The sequence below is a fragment of the Zophobas morio genome, unplaced genomic scaffold, assembly GCF_036711695.1.
Source record: "Zophobas morio isolate AGI-343-1 ecotype UQ-CSIRO unplaced genomic scaffold, CSIRO_AGI_Zmor_V1 ptg000028l, whole genome shotgun sequence".
NCBI lineage: Eukaryota > Metazoa > Arthropoda > Insecta > Coleoptera > Tenebrionidae > Zophobas > Zophobas morio.
Window position 1 is genome coordinate 4,941,698 of NW_026972133.1, and position 18,968 is coordinate 4,960,665.

At 31.5% G+C, this 18,968-nt stretch overlaps 3 protein-coding genes across 5 annotated transcripts; 2 read left to right on the forward strand and 1 right to left on the reverse strand.

Moving 5' to 3' along the window:
• Positions 1–618: 618 nt before the first annotated feature.
• On the reverse strand, positions 619–1,680 carry LOC135136916 (rhodanese domain-containing protein CG4456-like). 2 transcript variants are annotated; one of them, XM_064066395.1, is made up of 2 exons: positions 1,580–1,680; positions 619–1,505 (listed from the first exon to the last, which is right to left on the reverse strand). In XM_064066395.1, the coding sequence occupies exon 2, from the start codon at positions 1,500–1,502 to the stop codon at positions 1,056–1,058; it is 447 nt and encodes a 148-aa protein (XP_063922465.1). In that variant the 5' UTR covers positions 1,503–1,505; positions 1,580–1,680; the 3' UTR covers positions 619–1,055. The 2 variants fall into 2 exon arrangements, with proteins under 2 accessions (XP_063922465.1, XP_063922464.1); XM_064066394.1 differs by having other exon boundaries at positions 1,563–1,680.
• Positions 1,681–6,435: 4,755 nt separating this feature from the next.
• On the forward strand, positions 6,436–8,602 carry LOC135136939 (DNA-directed RNA polymerase II subunit Rpb4-like). 2 transcript variants are annotated; one of them, XM_064066435.1, is made up of 3 exons: positions 6,514–6,698; positions 8,109–8,289; positions 8,337–8,602. In XM_064066435.1, exons 1-3 carry the CDS (start codon positions 6,638–6,640, stop codon positions 8,509–8,511), a joined length of 417 nt encoding a protein of 138 aa, XP_063922505.1. In that variant the 5' UTR covers positions 6,514–6,637; the 3' UTR covers positions 8,512–8,602. The 2 variants fall into 2 exon arrangements, with proteins under 2 accessions (XP_063922504.1, XP_063922505.1); XM_064066434.1 differs by lacking the exons at positions 8,109–8,289; positions 8,337–8,602 and adding an exon at positions 6,746–8,102 and having other exon boundaries at positions 6,436–6,698.
• An 8,818-nt stretch (positions 8,603–17,420) lies between these two features.
• Positions 17,421–17,966, forward strand: LOC135136940 (DNA-directed RNA polymerase II subunit RPB4-like). Its single transcript, XM_064066436.1, has 2 exons — positions 17,421–17,661; positions 17,709–17,966. Exons 1-2 carry the CDS (start codon positions 17,522–17,524, stop codon positions 17,881–17,883), a joined length of 315 nt encoding a protein of 104 aa, XP_063922506.1. The 5' UTR covers positions 17,421–17,521; the 3' UTR covers positions 17,884–17,966.
• Positions 17,967–18,968: the final 1,002 nt, after the last annotated feature.

Sequence of the window (18,968 nt, forward strand, 5' to 3'; positions counted from 1 at the left end):
AAATAAAATTTACTTAGCTATCTCCTGGGGAAGTTGATGACGTCTCTCAAAAATGACCAAACCAATCTCTCTTGAAAAGTACGTTAAACAGCATTTTGTAAAATTAAAATGCCATTTGGTGTAACCCAGGGAATCCATCTTGGCTAATTGCTATTTAATCTACACATAAATGATGTTTCTGAGTAGGTTACTAATCCTTACATAGGACGTTCGATTATCTTAGAACCGGTTCATCGAATTTCGCTCAAATTACCGGAACACAGAAACGTTTTGATTAGTGTTACATTTGACGTGTCAAGGTGAGCATGTTTACCCCTACCAGAAAATAATGACGTCAATGGGTCTATTAACATACCAAGAAACTATTTCCGAAAACAAGCTAAATCGTGCTGTATAAATATGTATTAGGTTTGCTAAATTTTCTTATACAAATTGGGTACTAATTTATTTTAATCCGTAATTAATATATCTGTCACCGATCATCTAAATAATCGACCGGAAAAATGCTATGGGAAAATATACGAATGGCAAGGTCATGGCTTCTGAAACAGAGAGCAGCTGCAACAGTTTACAAAATAATCGTCTTATATAAACCAAATGTCACATAAAACTATAGAAATTGTCTAATTTTTTATTCTTGTTGCTATTCACAATGACGTAACATCATATTTGCGTTCTTAAGACACTCTTAATTGACCTACAGATCCCCCTATCACACTAATTAGAGGAAGGTCAGTCATATTTAATGGCAAATTCTGCGTAACTACGAAATTAATAATTATTTACACAAGACCGCCTGAAGCCGTACCTGAACAAAACAAAACTCAACCTACACTCAACTCATCAAAAAAATTTTAAAAACGCGTAAAAATATTTTCCCCAATCTTAAACATCCCGAACATTTAACTAAATCAATACAGAACCCACTCACACTAAAAATACACTGACCTTCACAACCGTCTATAAAATTTCACTTTTGAAATATTAATTGCATATCAATACACAAACAAATTGACAAATCAAAACCATCAGGATTTGCTCTATTTTTACCCAAATTATACGCTCTTGGTCTTGTCTTCCCAGTCCGCCCAGCCCCCAGCGTAATTCTTGGCATTCTTAAAACCTAACCGAGCCGCCGTCTGCTGAGCGCTAGCGCTCCGCTTCCCCATGTAACACGAAAAAATAATCGGCGTGGAAAAGTCCGGTTTCGGGGTGTTATAGCGCTTTTGAAACTCGTCGGGCGATAGACAACCCAAAACCGACTCGACTTCACCCAGCGGGATATTGATACTGTGGGGAAGGACCCCGGTTTCTTGGAGTTCAGAGGGCTCTCGAACGTCTATCAGGACAGTGTCTTTGAGATTCTTAACCGACTTTACGTCTTCAAAGGAGGCGATGGAGTTGGTGCGGAGGAGCGACGAAGTTGTTAATGGTCGGTTTACATGGTGCAGGGTGCGTGGGACCCGCGCCACGAGCGAGAAAAGGCGCCCCCCGATCGACATAACCTACAAATTGGAGGTTTTAAAAGTGACAATCGAAGTAAACAGGTGGGTTTAGGGTACTGTGGATGTGTTTTTACCACGTCTTTTAGGTTCAAATCGGAGTTTTTTTTTCTAAGATTTGTAAATTTTCATGGTTTTTAGTATAGTTGTCAAATTTGGTGACTTTTGCACAACAGTGCCAACCCCACTCATATAAAGTTTCGTGCAAAATTTCAATTTTGAGTTTGACATGGATTAATATAGATGCGACATACATGCAGATTTTGCAAAACCACCCTTATTGACATTGGAGTCCTCAAGCGGCAAAGGCAAGCGCCAAATTTAAATAGTCTAAAACTTTTTGTGATAATTTTTGTGGTTGTTCTCGATACACTGTATGATATGAAGAGTGAGAAAAAAAAATAATCGAAAAAACGAAACCTTAAAAAATCGTAAAACCGAAACATTGAAAAATCTAAAATTCAGCAATTTATAAATTGAGAAATTGACAATCAAAATATCGAAAAATCCAAATCTCGATAAATCGAGAAATCAAAAAACTTAAAAATTCGAAAAATTGAAAAATTGGGAGATTGAAAGATCAAAAGAACAAGAAATCGAAAGGGAATGAAGTGGAAAAATAAAAAAATAGAGAAATCGACAAACAAAAAGTTAAAAGTTGAAAAATTGGAAAAGCGGAAAAATCAAAAAACGAAAAATTGGAAAACTGGAAAAACTGAGAAACCGAAATAGGCCAAAAGAAAAAATTGAAAAACTTATAAATCGAAAACCTGAACAATCAAATCTCGATAAATCGGGAATGAAAAATTAACAAATCGAAAAATTGAAAAACAGAACATCTAAAACCAGGAAGTCGGAAAATCGAAAGATTAAGAAATATTAAAAAATTAAAATATCAAAATATTGAAAAATCTAAAAAAATAAAAAAATCGAAAATTTGGCAAAATGACAATTCAAAAACAGAAAATCTAAAACCGGGAAGTCGAAAAATCAAAAGATTAATAAATCGAAACATTTGAAAAATTCGAAAACTTCGAGAAAATTGAAATATCGAAGAACTGAAATGAAAAATCGAGAAACCGAAAAATCTAAAATTTTAAAAATAAAAAAATCTAAAATTGAAAAATTGAAAAATTGAAAAAGTAAAAAAATGGACACATCGAAAAATCCAGGAGTCAAAAATAGAAAAGTCCTAGAATTGAAATATTGAAAAATCCCAAAACTGAAATATTGAAAAACTAAAAATGAAAGAAAAACTAAAAATTGGGAAATCAAAACATTGAAAAATCGAAAAAAACCACGACAATTGAAAACAGAAAATCTAAAATCGAAAAGTCGAAGAATCAAAATATTGAAATATCGAAAAACTGAAAAATGAAAGAAAAACTGAAAAATTAAAAAATCCAAAAATTGAAAAATCGAAAAAGTAAAAAGGTAGACACATCGAAAAATCCAGAAGTCAAAAACAAAAAATAGAAAAGCCGAAGAATTGAAATATTGAAAAATTGAGAGATTGAAAGATCAAAAGAATGAGAAATTGAAAGGTGATGAAGTCGAAAAATCGAAAGATTAAGAAATATTGAAAAAATAAAATATCAAGATAGATTTTAAAAATTCAAAAATTAAAAAATCCAAAAAGTGAAAAGGTAGACAGAACGAAAACTCCAGAAGTCAAATATCTAAAATATCTAAAAACTGCAAAATCGAAAAATCAAAAAACTGAAGTTGAAAAATAGAAACCTTAAAAAATCGAAAAATTGAAAAATCAAAAACCTGAAAAATAAAAAAATTAAAGAATTGAAGAACAGGAAAATCGAAACACTCGAAGGTCAAGAAATAGGGAATTCAAAACATGGATTAATTGAAAAATCGAAAAATTCAGAGTTTATAAAAGTCAAATTTGAAAAATTTAAAAATCTAAAATTTGACAAAATGACAATTAAAAAATAGAAAATCTAAAACCGGGAAGTCGAAAAATCAAAAGCTTAAGAAATCGAAACATTTGAAAAATTCGAAAATTTTAAAAATGAAAAAAATCTAAAATTAAAAAATCGAAAAATTTAAAAATCGAAAAAGTAAAAAAATCGACACATCGAAAAATCCAGGAGTCAAAAATGGAGATATTGAAAAATTCCAAAACTGAAATATCGAAAAACTGAAAAATGAAAGAAAAACTAAAAATCTGGAAATCAAAACATTGAAAAATCGAAAAAAAACACGACAATTGAAAACAGAAAATCTAAAATCGAAAAGTCGAAGAATCAAAATATTGAAATATCGAAAAACTGAAAAATGAAAGAAAAACTGAAAAATGGAAAACCTGGAAAATCCGAAAACTGAAGTATCAAAAAACTGAGAACATAAAAAGTCGAAAAATTGAGCAAGCGAGAAATCCAAAAAGTGAACTCGAAAAATCGAAACCTTAAAAAAACTAAAAAATGAAAAATCAAAAACCTGAAAAATCGAAAAATTAAAGAATTGAAGAACAGGAATATCGAAACCCTCAGAAGTCAAAAAATGGGAAAATCAAAACATCGATTAATTGAAAAATCGAAAATTTGGAAAAACGACAATTGAAAAACAGAAAATCTAAAACCGAAAAGTCGAAAAATCGATAGATTAAGAAATTAAAGCATTGAAAAATTCGAAAACTTGAAAAACTGAAATATGGATGAACTGAAATGAAAAATCGAGAAATCGGAAAATCTATTTTAAATATTGAAAAATTAAAATATCAAAAAACTGAAAAATCTAAAATTTAAAAATCGAAAAATTGAAAAACAGAACATCTAAAACCAGGAAGTCCAAAAATCGAAAGATTAAGAAATATTGAAAAAGGAAAATATCAAAAGGTTGAAAAATCTAAAATTTAACAATCCAAAAATTGAAAAATCCAAAAAGTAAAAAGGTAGACACATCGAAAAATCCAGAAGTCAAAAATAGAAAAGGCGAAGAATTGAAATATTGAAAAATCCTAAAACTGAAATATCTAAAAACTGAAAAATCAAAAAATCAAAAAACTGAAATCGAAAATAGAAACCTTAAAAAATCGAAAAGTTGAAAAATCAAAAACCTGAAAAATCAAAAAATTAAAGAATTGAAGAACAGGAAAATCGAAACACTCGAAGGTCAAGAAATGGGAAAATCAAAACATCGATTAATTGAAAAATCGAAAAATTGAGAGTTTATAAAAGTCAAATTTGAAAAATTAAAAAATCGAAAATTTGACAAAATGACAATTGAAAAACAGAAAATCTAAAACCGGGAAGTCGAAAAATCAAAAGATGAAGAAATGGAAACATTTGAAAAATTCGAAAACTTGGAAAATTTTGAAATATCGATGAACTGAAATGAAAAATCGAGAAATCGGAAAATTAAAATTTTTAAATATTGAAAAATTAAAGTATCAAAAAACTGAAAAATCTAAAATTTCAAAACCGAAAAATTGAAAAAACGACAATTGGAAAGCAGAAAATCTAAAACCGGGAAGTCGAAAAATCGAAAGATCAAGAAATCGAAACATTTGAAAAATTGAAATACGCAAGAGATGAAATGAAAAATCGAGAAATCGAACAATCTAAAATTTTAAATATTGAAAAATTAAAATACCAAAAAATTGAGAATCTAATTTAAAAATCGAAAAGTCGAAGAATCGAAATATTGAAACATCCCAAAACTGAAATATCGAAAAACTGGAAAATGGAAAATCTGGAAAATCTGAAAACTGAAGTATCAAAAAACTGAGAACCTAAAAAGTCGAAAAATTGAGGAAGCGAGAAATCCAAAAAGTGAACTCAAAAAATCGAAACCTTAAAAAAACTAAAAAATGAAAAATCGAAAACCTGAAAAATCGAAAAAAATAAGAATTGAAGAACAGGAATATCGAAATCCTCAAAAGTCAAGAAATGGGAAAATCAAAACATCGATTAATTGAAAAATAGAAAAATTGACAGTTATAAATGTCAAATTTGAAAAATTGAAAAATCGAAAATTTGAAAAATTCGAAAACTTGAAAAACTGAAATATCGATGAACTGAAATGGAAAATCGAGAAATCGGAAAATCTAAAATTTTAAATATAGAAAAATTAAAACATCAAAAAACTGAAAAATCTAAAATTTAAAAATCGAAAAATTGAAAAAACGACAATTGAAAAACAGAAAATCTAAAACCGGAAAGTCGAAAAATCAAAAGATTAAGAAATCGAAATATTTGAAAAATTGAAATAATGGAAGAGATGAAATGAAAAATCGAGAAATCGAAAAGTCAAAAATTTTAAATATTAAAAAATTAAAATATGTACCAAAAAATTGAGAAATCAAAAAATCCAGAAGTCAAAACTGGAAAAGTCCAAGAACAGAAATACTGGGAAAAATTGGGAATAAAAAAAGTGAAGTCGAAATATCGAAACCTTAAAAAAATCGAAAAATTGAAAAATCAAAAACCTGTAAAATCCTAAGATCGAAAAATTGAATAACAAGTAAACTGAAAAATTCCAAAACTGAAATGTCCAAAAACTGAGAAATTAAAAAATTGAAAAATTGAGAAATCAAAAAATAAAAAAAGTGAAGTTGAAAAATCGAAACCTGAAAAAATAGAAAAATTGAAAAATCAAAAAACCTGAAAAATCAATTAATTGAAAAATTGACAAATAAAGAATTTATAAAAGTCAAAAATTGAAAAATCGAAATATTTAAAAATCGTAAAATTGAAGAGAATAACTGAAAACCGAGAAATTGAAAAATTGAGAAATTGTAAAATCCAAAAATTGAATAATAAATAGGAGTAAACGGAACAGTCCCCAAACTGAAATTTCGAAAAATTGAGAATTCCAAAGTTGAAACAGCAAGAAATTATGGTCGTTAAAAATATTATGACATTTTTTCTAGTTAATTTTATTCCTAGTTAGAAACAAACACTGCTGCCAACATAAGCCGCGGACTCCTGAACGTGCCTGAACCGTCATTTAATTTAAACTATGACGCTTGTCTATGTTCTCTGGTTCATCTTCAGTACGTGTGTTTCATAGTTTCGTCTGGTGTATTTCATCGCTTGCCGTTGGCGTCCTCACATCAACAAACATAACCTCACTTTCCGGTTTACCGACCCCCGATTTTTGGTTACCGTTTCGCAAAAATGGCCAACGCGAACACAGACTTGACCGAAGAAGACGCCGCGGACTTGCAGTTCCCCAAAGGTGAGGCTCCTTTTGACTTTGGCGCGTCTACCCATGTCTAATTTCAGACGAGGCCCCCTCTTCGCTTTTCAGTGAAAGCGACAGTGTGTGCGCGAATTGTGCGTCCGAGTTAGTGTGCCCCCATATATTTTGTGCGCTGTGTAAAATCGACATTTGCGTGGGGTGTTTTTCGCGCGGGGCGGAGTTCGGGGGCCACAAAAACGACCACGATTACCACATTCTCAGAGACAGTTTTAACTTGTTTGAAAATAGTGACTGGACGGCGAAAGAGGAGGAGGTGCTCCTGGAGGCTTTGCAGAGGTACGGGAACTGGAATTTAGTGGCGAAGGAGCTCCCGAATCGGACTATTCGGGAGATTAAAACCCACTATGATCAGTTTTATTTAGAGAGACGGGGGTCTGATAATTTACCAAAGATTAAAGAGACTGGGGCGTCGGTGTTTATAGAGCCGATTGTTCCGTATAGATTTAGGATCAATGATACGGAGGAGCCCCCTCGCTATTCTCCGAACACGGTGGGGTACAAGTCTTTGGCGGGTTATAACCCTGCTAGGTCCGACTTTGAATGTGAGTTTGACTCGACTGCTGAAGATTTATTGTCGAATTTAAAATCCACGGAACGCGATGACCCCCATTTTGAACTTATAACGAATTTGCAGTGTGGGATGATCGGGGCTTATAATAGGCGACTCGTGGAGCGCCAGCGCTGGAAAAAAATTATTCGAAGTCACGGGTTGATCGTCCCCCGGAAACTACAAGCCTGGTTGCACCGCTACGACGTCACTATCACTCGACCAGTGTACGAAAAGCTGATTCGTTTCATGCAATTTTGTACCCCCGTGCAGTTCGAGATGTTAATGGAGGGGCTGCACCGAAGCGGCGAGCTCAAGATACAAATAATAAGACTGTGCGAACTGCGGCAGAGGGGCATCACGTCTCTATCCGACGCCCGGTTGTACCTCAAGCTCAAACAAGTCCACGATCAGTGTGAAACTGAACTGAAATCGTTCCACTCCAACGCCCAATTCAACTGGAAACTCTCCAACCGCAACCTCCCCGTGGACCTCCCTTTCACCAAAAAGAAGTCCGGTTTCACCCCCATCGAGATCGTCGGGATGCCCGGCTACGAAAAGCTCACCCCCTCAGAGCGCGATTTATGCCGCACCGTGCGCCTCGTCCCCATCAGCTACCTCGAGCTCAAAGACATCCTGGTTTCCGAGAACAAGAAAATGGGCTCCATCAAGCTCAAAACCGCCCGCAAAATTCTCAAAATCGACGTGAATAAAACGCGCCGTTTGTACGATTTTCTGGTGCAAGAGGGTTACATTGTTAAGCCTGCGTCTTGATTAATATAGTTTTTGAATTGAGTCGTTTGTCGTTTTTGTTTAGTTTTAATGTTGGGACCTTGCAGAGTTTGAGAACGCGGAGACGCTGCTCATTTCGGAGGTGCACATGCTGCTGGAGCACCGGAAGGCGCAGAACGAGTCGGCGGAGGACGAGCAGGAGTTCTCGGACGTGTTCATGAAGACGCTGACGTACACGGATAGGTTTAGGAAGTTCAAGAACAAGGAGACGATCTCGGCGGTCCGGAAGTAAGTGGGGTGGGTGTTGTGGGGCTGTGGTTATGGTTTTGTTGTAGTTTGTTGATGCAGAAGAAGCTGCACAAGTTCGAGCTGGCGGCGATCGCGAATTTGTGCCCGGAGACGACCGAGGAGGCGAAGTCGCTGATTCCGTCGTTGGAGGGAAGGTTCGAGGATGAGGAGCTGCAGGCGGTGTTGGACGATATTCAGACCAAGAGGAGCATTCAGTACTGACGTGTGGAGATTGTTTTTTAATTTGTATTTTTTTACGATGGTTGTAGGATGATTTTTGGAAATAATAAAAATTTGTTTCATGAAAACAGAATTGTTTTATTTTGAAGGGCTTGCCACTAGAGTGGATATACTATGAGAAGAACGGGTTGAGTCATTATATAGGCTGTCACTTTGATTCTGACCAGTGGCGTATCATTAGTGTTATGAAATTGGGGCATCTTGAAAAATATAAAAATCATAAGCCACAAAAGGACGACGTAATACACTGTATGGTAAATCAGTAGTAATTATTGAATAGAATTACGAACGCCGCTGACGCTATGACCGGCACAGTTTACTCCCCCTAAAATTGTAAGTGGACTCGTCCGGACGTTTTTACGTCTACTGCCAGTGGCGTAGCTAACTTCCACTGCGCCCCCCCGCAGTTTATAGTAACGTCCCCATACACCAAATTTAAAAAGTAATATAAAATTAATATGAAATTACTGGTTTACCAGTAGTGGCGCCGAATAACACAGATTTACAAATAATAATAATTTATACACATAATAATTTTTAAAACTTGTCAATTGATTATACTGGCTTCATTCGACGTTGCCGAGAGTTCATAAATTCGCGTATGACACTGTCGAGATCTAATTTTTGGGATCGATCACACTCTCAAGACCTTTCTGCCGATAAAGAAGTCACTGGAAGTGTTAAAAATAGAAGTAATGCAGCGCAAATATCTGGTAAACTACTCGTTAAAAAATCATTGTCCATAAACAGAAACTTAGCAATATCTGTAATTTCAGTTATTTTTTGCTTTTTTTAATTTCACCGACAATAATGTTTTTAAAACTAACGATTTGCCCACAGATTGCACTAGAAATATCTTCTTCGTATTTATTTGCCAACTTTGATGCTGCCTCCACCAATTCTTCGTCTGTACTATTCAACATTTCCTGTGGTTCCAGAAAAGAAAAATAGTTTCTGACGTTTTTCATGCTTTCAAACCTATCTTTAATTTGAATGATTTAAAATATCAAGAGCAGGATAGAAAACGGTTGTTTTAAATTTTTCAGTGGGATCTTTAAAAACGTATCTTCACATAATTCGTCATGAAACAGTTTTACTTTTTTTATACGTCTATTTGAAAAATAATTGTTAATTTTCTAGGTATCAGCACATTTCCTTGATTCCTCCATTATTTGTTCAAAATTGTCACGTATACTTTGAAATTTGTCTTTTAGATGTTCCATCCATTTACAAGCCTCATCTAAAGTAATATTTGAACTCTGTAAAGTTTTTGAGACCAAATTAATATTTTCTAAAATTTTGCATTGAAATACTAATAGAGCAACAAATTCAAATAAATCCATTTTTTTACGAAGAGCTACAGTTTCATCTATTTCACTTTTCTTTTTTGATGTTAAAATAATTTCAGCTCATAACTGTTGAGAGATTATATCTAATGGCAATTAGAGAATCAAATCTCGATGACCATCTGGTGGGGCATAACTTTTTTAAAGTTTTTTTTATAACACACTTATCATTTTCTTTCATATCAATGTTGTTGTTGTTCAGTAAACTCTCACTGAAATAGACGTATATAGCATTTATTAAATAACAAAATGCGGAAATTCCTGGTACATTCTTAACAGAATCATCAAGGACTAAATTTAGGTTATGTGTAGCGCAATGAACATATTCGGCGTAATGATGTTCTTTCAAGTTCTTCATTTTTTTAAATATATTTTCCCGATTTTTTAATTTTCATTTTCTGGATTTTATATCACAATTTTTCGTTTATTCTATTTTTCACATTTTCAATTCCCCGATTTTCCAATTTTCAATATTAGATTTTACAATAATTTTCGTGTTTTCGACCGCAATTTTTCGATCTTTAAGTATCTCAATTTTTAATCCTTCGATTTTTGAATTTTCCGTTTCTTCAATTTCTCAAGTTTTTAGATTTCTCGAAGCTTTCATTTTATACTTTTGCGTTTTTTCATTTTGAGTTTTCAATTTTACAATTTTTCTATTTTATAACTTTTCCATTTTGTTAATTCGGAAAGTAGAAAATTCGAAAAATTGAAAAATCGGCAAATTAAAAAATTGGAAAAAATTGAAAAAACAAAAAATTGCAAAATCGATAAAACGGAAAATCGAATGGAATTTGTTTTTACGATTTTTTAACTTCGATTTTTTGAGTTTTTCGATTTTTCCGTTTATCTTTTTTTTAAGTAAATATTTCAATTTTGAATTTTCCGATTTCGGCCTATTTCGATTTCTCGATCTTTTGAAGTCTCAAGTTTTCGATTTCGATTTCTCGGTTTTTCGATTTTCAAAATTTTCGATTTTTCTAGTATATATTTTAAATTTTTCATTTTTCCCTTTTATAATCTTTGTTTCGATTTCCCGTTTTTAATTTTTTAATGTGTTTCAATTTTTCCATTTTTGGAATTTTCGATTTCTCATATCTCAATTTTCCAATTTTAAAATTTTTTCGATTTCTCGATTTTTAAGTTCCGCTATCTCAATTTTAATCATCGCAATTTTGGGAATTTTTTAATTTCTATATTTTTCAGATTTTTGACATTTCCATCTTCCCGATTTTGTAATTTTCATTTTCTTGATTTTATATCACAATTTTTCATTTTTCAATTACCTTTATTTTTTAAATGTTTCTTTGGATTTTATAATTTTTTGTTTATTCAATTTTTTACATTTTCAATCTTTGATTTTTTAAGTTCTTGATTTCCAATTTTTTTATTTTTCGAAGCTTTCATTTTGTACCTTTTCAGTTTTACAATTTTTCTATTTTATAATTTTTCGATTTTGTTTATTCGAAAAGTTAAAAACTCGAAAAAGTGAAAAATTGAAACAATGAAAAACTAAAAACCGAGAAACTTAAAAATCTAAAAAAAACTAATGAATCGAAGAATGGGAAAGAAGAAAAACCAGTCGAATTGAAAAATTGGAAAATCCAAAAATTGTAAAATCGAAAAGTTATAGAATCTTGAAAACTGTAAAGTCCAAAAACTGTGACATTCAAACACCGAAAAATTGAAAAACTCCAAAAACGAAAAACTGAAAAGTGAACAACTTTAAAAATAATAATTATTAGGAGTGTTACATAATTAAAATGAAAACTAGAAAAACTGCAAATGAAAAATTAAAGAAACGGAAAATTGAAAGCCGAAAATTGAAAAAATAAAGTAAATTAAAAACCCACACGAAAAATTGCAAATCGAAAAATTGACGAAATTAAAAACTGAAAACTCGTGAAATTTGCAAACTCTAAAATTTGAAACATCTAAAATTTGAAAAATCAAAAACTGAAAAATCGAGAAATCTAAAATTTTCAAAACTGAAAAGTCGAAAGATTGAAAAATCGAAATTTGGAAAATCGAAAAACCGAGGAATTCAAACTGAAAAAAGATGGAGAATTCAAGATGTCGAAAAATCTAAAAATCTAAAATTTAAAAAATAGAAAAATTACAATAACGAAAAATTTAATATTAAAAAAAAACACAAAATTAAAAAGTCGAAAAATCGAGAAATCGAGAAATGGAAAAATGAAAATTTAGAAAAACCAAAGATTGAAAAGCATAAAAAAAAATTAAAATCGGGAAATCGGAACGTAAAAAAATAAATTCGAAAAATTGAAAAATTTTGAATTCAAAAATTCGAAAACTTGAAAAACCGAAAAACTGAAGAAATGAAAAACTAAAAAATCGACAAATTGAAAAATCTTAAAACTGAAAAGTCGAAAAATTGAAAAACCCAAAAATCGATTTCCGGTAAGTCGAAAAATTAAAATTTAAAAAGTTGAAAAATGAAAATATCAAAAAACTGAAAAATATAAGACATTCTCAAAATTGAAATGTTGAAAAATTGAGAAATCGAAAACTTGAAAAATCCAGAAATGGAAAAAAAGAACGAAAAGTAAAAACATTTCAAAATCCAAAAAACGAATAACCGAGATGTAAGAAATCGAAAATTCCAAAATCGAAAAATTGGAATACACGTTAAAAAGGTTAAAATCGGGAGATCGAAGCATAACAAAACATAAATCGAAAAATGGAGAATTTTAAAAATCTAAAAACTTGAAGCAATAAAAAATTGAAAAATGGAAAAGCAGAGAAATCGAAACTAAAAAATTGAGACATCAAAAGATCCGAGAAATGGAGAAATCGAAATAGCCCGAAATCGAAAAACCGGAAAATTTAAACCTGAAATACATATTTAAACTTAAAAAAAATCGATAAATCAAAATATTCAAAATTCAAAAAATTAGAAATTTAAAAAATCGAAACATCGAGAAAAGACTACAGAGAAAAAAACAAAAATTGCTTAAAAAAAAGGAAACAAAGAAAAATGAAAAAAAAGACGACTATCAAAGAGACACAAAAAAAGATGTAAAAAAAATAAAAAATCCAATAAAAAAAACAAGAAAAGTGACAAAAGACAAAAAAAGGGGACAACAAATAAGTGAGAAAAAACTTCTACTTCAAGAAATTTATTGTTTACACATGATCTCTGAAATAAAGAATGAAATTTGAGAGTCAGGTCAAATCATGTCAAGTCAGGTCACAAAAAACACAAAAAAGACGTAAAAAGACGATTTTTTTCAGTTTCTCGAATTTCAACTTCAGGATTTTTTAGTCTTTTGATTCTTCAATTTTTCGATTGTCCAATTTCTCAATTTTTTTTCAATTTTTGTTTTTTTGATTTTTCGATTACTCAATAATAATAATAATAAGTACAAAAAAAATAATAGTCATAATCAAGGTAACAACAATTTTCCGATACTTCAGTTTTGGAATTTCTCAATATTTCAGTTCTTCGATTTTTTGATGTTTCGATTTCTCGATTTTTCAATTATTCGACGTTTTAATTTCTATATTTTTTAAAAGTTAGTTTTCGATTTCTCAATTTTTGAGTTCTTCGATTATACAGTTTTTCAATCCTTCGAATTTTTAAATTTTAGATTTTTTAGTTTCTCGATTTTTTTTTTCAATTTTCAATTTCCCGATTTTGGGATTATCCAGTTTTTCGATATTTCAAGTTACGAGTTTTTCAATATTTCAGTTCACGAGTTTTTAGTGCTTCGATTTCTCGATTTTTCAGTTTTTCGACTTCTCCTTTTAGATTTTACGGTTTTTCGGTTTTTAAAATATGTATTTGATTTTTCGTTTTTCAGTTTTTCGGTTTTTAAATTTTTCTATTTCTGGATTAATCGAGACTTTGATATTTTTTAATTTTTAGACAAAATTGTTCACAAAAAATTTACAAAAAACGGAAAAAGGACGGAAAAAAGGTGATAAAAATAGTATAAAAAAACGCATCCGAACAAAGCGATAAAAAAGGAGACGAAAAAATGTTACCAAAATAACGATTGAAAATCAAAAATGCGACGAAAGAATGCAATAATCTATAAATCAATAAATCTATAAAAAAGGGGAAAAGAGTCTATAGACAAAGCTACAAAAATAAAGTGACAGAAAGAGAGACAAAAATTGACAAAAAGTTTACAAAAAAATGCTAAAAGGGCTACAAAATGAGAACAAAAAGGTGCCAACGAAAGTAAAAAAAACTGGTAAGAAGACGAGAAAAAATCTGAAGAAATGCAATGAAAAAAGCGCTAAAAAAGGCAACACAAAGATGTTATAAAAAAGCAAAAAGTAACCAAAAAAGACGTCAAAAAAGGCAGCAAAAAACTGATCAAAAAAAGGATAAGAAAAATAAGATTAAAAAAAAACGCTTAAAAAGAAGACAACAAAAAATTTAATAAAAAAAAGGCGACACAAAAAAAGCTGCAAAAAAAGTCAACAAAAATAAAAAAACTGGGAAAAATGTAACGAAAAAAGCAACAGAAAAAGCAAGAAAAGTGGCAAATATGCAAACAAACAATGCGACAAAAAAATACAAAAACGGGCACAAAAAAGGGAGAAACAACTGCAGAAAAATGAGTGGAAAAACTAAAAAAAGGGAAAACTACAAACAGAAATTGAATATCATTTAGTTTAAGAAATTTAATGTTTACACAGTGTATCCACGACCTCTGAAATAAATTTCATAAAAAAAGTAAAAATTGAAATTTGATAGTCAGGTCAGGTCATGTTAAGTCAGGTTATGTTAAGTCAGCTAACGTCAAGTCAGGTCACAAAAAATATAAAAAAGCCAACAAAAAAGACGTAAAAAAAGGCGATTTTTTCAGTTTCTCGATATCTCAGTTTTAGTCTTTTTGAAGGATCAATTTTTCGATTTTCCAATTTCTCAATTTTTTTCAATTTTTTTTTGTGGTTTAAAATAATAGTCATAATCGAGGTAACAACAATTTTTCGATACTTCAGTTTTGGAATTTCTCAATATTTCAATTGTTCGATTTTTTGATGTTTCGATTTCTCGATTTTTCAATTTTTGACTTCTGGATTTAGATTTTATGGATTTTCGATTTTTAAAATACTTATTTGATTTTTCGTTTTTCAATTTTTCGTTTTTCAATTTTTCGTTTTTTAAAATTCTCTATTTTTGGATGAATCCAGATTTCGATGTTTTTTAATTTTTCGATTGTTCAATTTCCCTAGTTTTCAATTTTCCGATTTTTAGTTTCAAATAAATAAATAAATTAACGACAAAATTGTCCACAAAAAGCAACAAAAAACGGAAAAAAGACGGGAAAAGAGACGAAAAAAGTGTAACCAAAATAACGATTAAAAATGAAAAATGCGACGAAAGAATGCAATTAAAAGCTATAAAGGGAGACTAAGGTAAAAGCAAAAGCGACAAAAAGCCACAAAAAGGTAATTGAAAGAGGGACAAAAATTGACAAAAAGTTTACAAAAAAAAAAAAAATGCTAAAAGAGCTACAAAACGGGAACAAAAACACATCAAAGAAAGTCAAAAAAATTGCTTTAAGAAGGTGCCAAAAAATCTGAAGAAATGCAATGAAAGAAGCGCTTAAAAAAGCAACAAGAAAGTGTGACCAAAAAGACGCCAAAAAGGGAGCAAAAAAGTGATCAAAAGAAGGATAACAAAGAAAGTGAGAATAAAGTCTACGAGAAAAAAGGCGACCGAAAAAAGAAAAGTGGAAAAAAATAAATAAAAAGTCAAAAGACGCTTCGCAAAGTGACACAGAAAAGGTGCAAAAAAGCAAAAAAAGCAAACATTAATTAAAAAAAAAAAATGGGAAATGCTACGAAAACAGCAACAAAAAAAGCAAGAAAAGTGGCAGATACCCACAAAAAATGCGACAAGGAATAGACAAAAAGGGGCAACATAAAAACGAGAGAAACACAGAAAAATGAGTTAAAAAACTAAAAAAGAAGAGAAAACTATTAAAGTACGGAAAAAAGGAGAAAAACATGACAAACACAAACAAAAGTGGTAAAGAGAAAAGACAAAAAAGGCGACAAAAGAAATCCATTAAAAATTCATAAAAAAAGCGGACAAAAACGACTCTTAGGATACAATAAAAGGCGGAAAATAGCTATTAAAAAGGCCAAACACATTTAAAAAGATTGCTGAAAAAGCTGCAAAGAAAAACTACAGAGAAAAAACAAAAAAGAGTTCTAAAGACAACCGCTCAACAATGGTAACAAATGAAGATGTCAGAAAAAGACGACAAAAAAGTGATAAAAGAGGGCAACAAAAAACCGTGAAAAAGACGCCTAACAAAGCGATATAAAAAAACGACGAACAAAGCAACAAAAAAAGCAAGAAAAGTGACAAAAAATTGAAGAAAATATTTCACAAAAAATTAGTTCAAAAATTAAAAATGGGGAAAACAAATAAAATAAACAAAAGTGGACAATAGAAAAGAGGAAAAAATGCTCAAAAAAGCAGTAAGAAACCCAATAAAACATAAAAATGTGAAAAAGTGCTTAGAAAAGGCTACAAAAAAATTGAACAAAAAAAAAAAGATACCTAACAAAACGAAATAAAAAATGTGCATAAAAGCAATAAAGGCAACAAAAATTAGAAAAAAAAGACAATAAAAATACAACGAAAAAAGCAACAAAAAAAAACAAGAGAAGTGACCAAAAATCGAGAAAAAAATTTAGAAGGAATTATATAATAAAAACTAAAAAAGGGGGAAAACGACCTAAGTACGAAAAAAACGCGAAAACAGTACAAAAACAGACAAAAGTTGTCAATAGATACACAAAAAAGCCAACAAAAGAAGGTCAAAAAAATTGATTAGAAATGGGGACAAAACAGGGATCAAAAATGGGACAAAACACAAAAACGACAAAAAAGTGATTAAAAAAAGGGACAAAAACGATACTTTGGCTACAATAAAAGTCCGGAAATAGCTATAAAAAGGGACCAAAAACGCTCACAAAACTTTTGTAAAAAACCTGCAAAAGAGACTACAGAGAAAAAAAAAACAAAAAAAAAGGTAACAAAAATGATGGGGGAAAAGCGCTTAAAACGGTAAACAAAAGAAGACGTCAAAAAAAACACAAAAAGTGACAAAAAAAGTGCAACAAAAAAGCAGTAAGAAAGGCAACAAAAACACAAAAATGTGAAAAAAGTGCTTAAAAAGGCAACAAAAAAATCCAATAAAAAAAATCGTTCCACTCCAACGCCCAATTCAACTGGAAACTCTCCAACCGCAACCTCCCTGTCGACCTCCCTTTCACTAAAAAGAAGTCCGGTTTCACCCCCATCGAGATCGTCGGGATGCCCGGCTACGAAAAGCTCACCCCCTCCGAGCGCGACTTGTGCCGCACCGTGCGCCTCGTCCCCATCAGCTACCTCGAGCTCAAAGACATCCTGGTTTCCGAGAACAAGAAAATGGGCTCCATCAAGCTCAAAACCGCCCGCAAAATTCTCAAAATCGACGTGAATAAAACGCGCCGTTTGTACGACTTTCTGGTGCAAGAGGGTTACATTGTTAAGCCTGCGTCTTGATTAATATAGTTTTTGAATTGAGTCGTTTGTCGTTTTTGTTTAGTTTTAATGTTGGGACCTTGCAGAGTTTGAGAACGCGGAGACGCTGCTCATTTCGGAGGTGCACATGCTGCTGGAGCACCGGAAGGCGCAGAACGAGTCGGCGGAGGACGAGCAGGAGTTCTCGGACGTGTTCATGAAGACGCTGACGTACACGGATAGGTTTAGGAAGTTCAAGAACAAGGAGACGATCTCGGCGGTCCGGAAGTAAGTGGGGTGGGTGTTGTGGGGCGGTGGTTATGGTTTTGTTGTAGTTTGTTGATGCAGAAGAAGCTGCACAAGTTCGAGCTGGCGGCGATCGCGAATTTGTGCCCGGAGACGACCGAGGAGGCGAAGTCGCTGATTCCGTCGCTGGAGGGAAGGTTCGAGGATGAGGAGCTGCAGGCGGTGTTGGACGATATTCAGACCAAGAGGAGCATTCAGTACTGACGTGTGGAGTTTTGTTTTTAATTTGTATTTTTTTACGATGGTTGTAGGATGATTCTTGGAAATAATAAAAATTTGTTTCATGAAAACAGAATTGTTTTATTTTGAAGGGTTTGAACTAGAGTGGATATACTATGAGAAGAACGTGTTGAGTCATTATATAGGCTGTCACTTTGATTCTGACCAGTGGCGTATCATTAGTGTTATGAAATTGGGGCATCTTGAAAAATATAAAAATTATAAGCCACAAAAGGACGACAATAAAAGGCGAAAAATTGCCAAAGGGCCTAAAAACCCTCACAAAAATTGCGGAAAAAAGCTACAAAGAACGACTACTGAGAAAAAAACAAAAAAGGTCTAAAAAATGCGATTGAAAAAGCGCTAAAAATGATGACCAAAAAAATTTACAAAAAAAGTGACCAAAGGAAAAAAAAGGCAACAAAAAAGTGACAAAAATTGGGCAACAAAAGCACAGCAAGAAAGGCGGTAAAAACGTGAAAAAAGATTTAAAAATGGCTTAAGAAAGGGAAACAAAAAAAAAAAATAAAAAAAAAGACAAAAAGACGATTAGCAAAGAGACAAAAAAGATGTAAGAAAGTAAAAAAGCCAAGAAAAATAAAAGAAACGGGAAAAATATAACGAAAATAGGCAACAAAAAAAGCAAGAAAAGTGACAAAAGACAAAAAAAGGAGACAATAAAAAAGTGAGAAAAAACTTCTTCTAAAGACTAACTTTTGATTCTTCATTTTGTTGATTTTCCAATTTCAACATTTTTTTCAATTTTTATTTTTTTGATTTTTCGATTACTCATTAATAATAATAAGTACAAAAAAAATAATCATAATCAAGGTAACAACAATTTTCCGATACTTCGGTTTTAGAATTTCTCAATGTTTCAATTCTTTGATTTTTTGATGTTTCGATTTCTCTATTTTTTAAAAGCTAGTTTTCGATTTTTCATTTTTTCAGTTCTTCGATTTTTCCTCTTTTCAATCTTTCGAATTTTTAAATTTTACATTTTTCAATTGTTCGATTTTTTTCATTTTTTAATTACTCGATTTTTCGATTTTCGGCTACCGTAAAGTTTT

Coding starts and splice junctions, on each gene's coding strand:
- LOC135136940 (XM_064066436.1), top strand. CDS start 17,522: ATGCTGCTGGAGCACCGGAAGGCGCAGAACGAGTCGGCGGAGGACGAG. Junction 17,662..17,708: donor ACGATCTCGGCGGTCCGGAA/GTAAGTGGGGTG, acceptor GTTTTGTTGTAG/TTTGTTGATGCAGAAGAAGC.
- LOC135136916 (XM_064066395.1), bottom strand. CDS start 1,502: ATGTCGATCGGGGGGCGCCTTTTCTCGCTCGTGGCGCGGGTCCCACGC.
- LOC135136939 (XM_064066434.1), top strand. CDS start 6,638: ATGGCCAACGCGAACACAGACTTGACCGAAGAAGACGCCGCGGACTTG. Junction 6,699..6,745: donor GGACTTGCAGTTCCCCAAAG/GTGAGGCTCCTT, acceptor GTCTAATTTCAG/ACGAGGCCCCCTCTTCGCTT.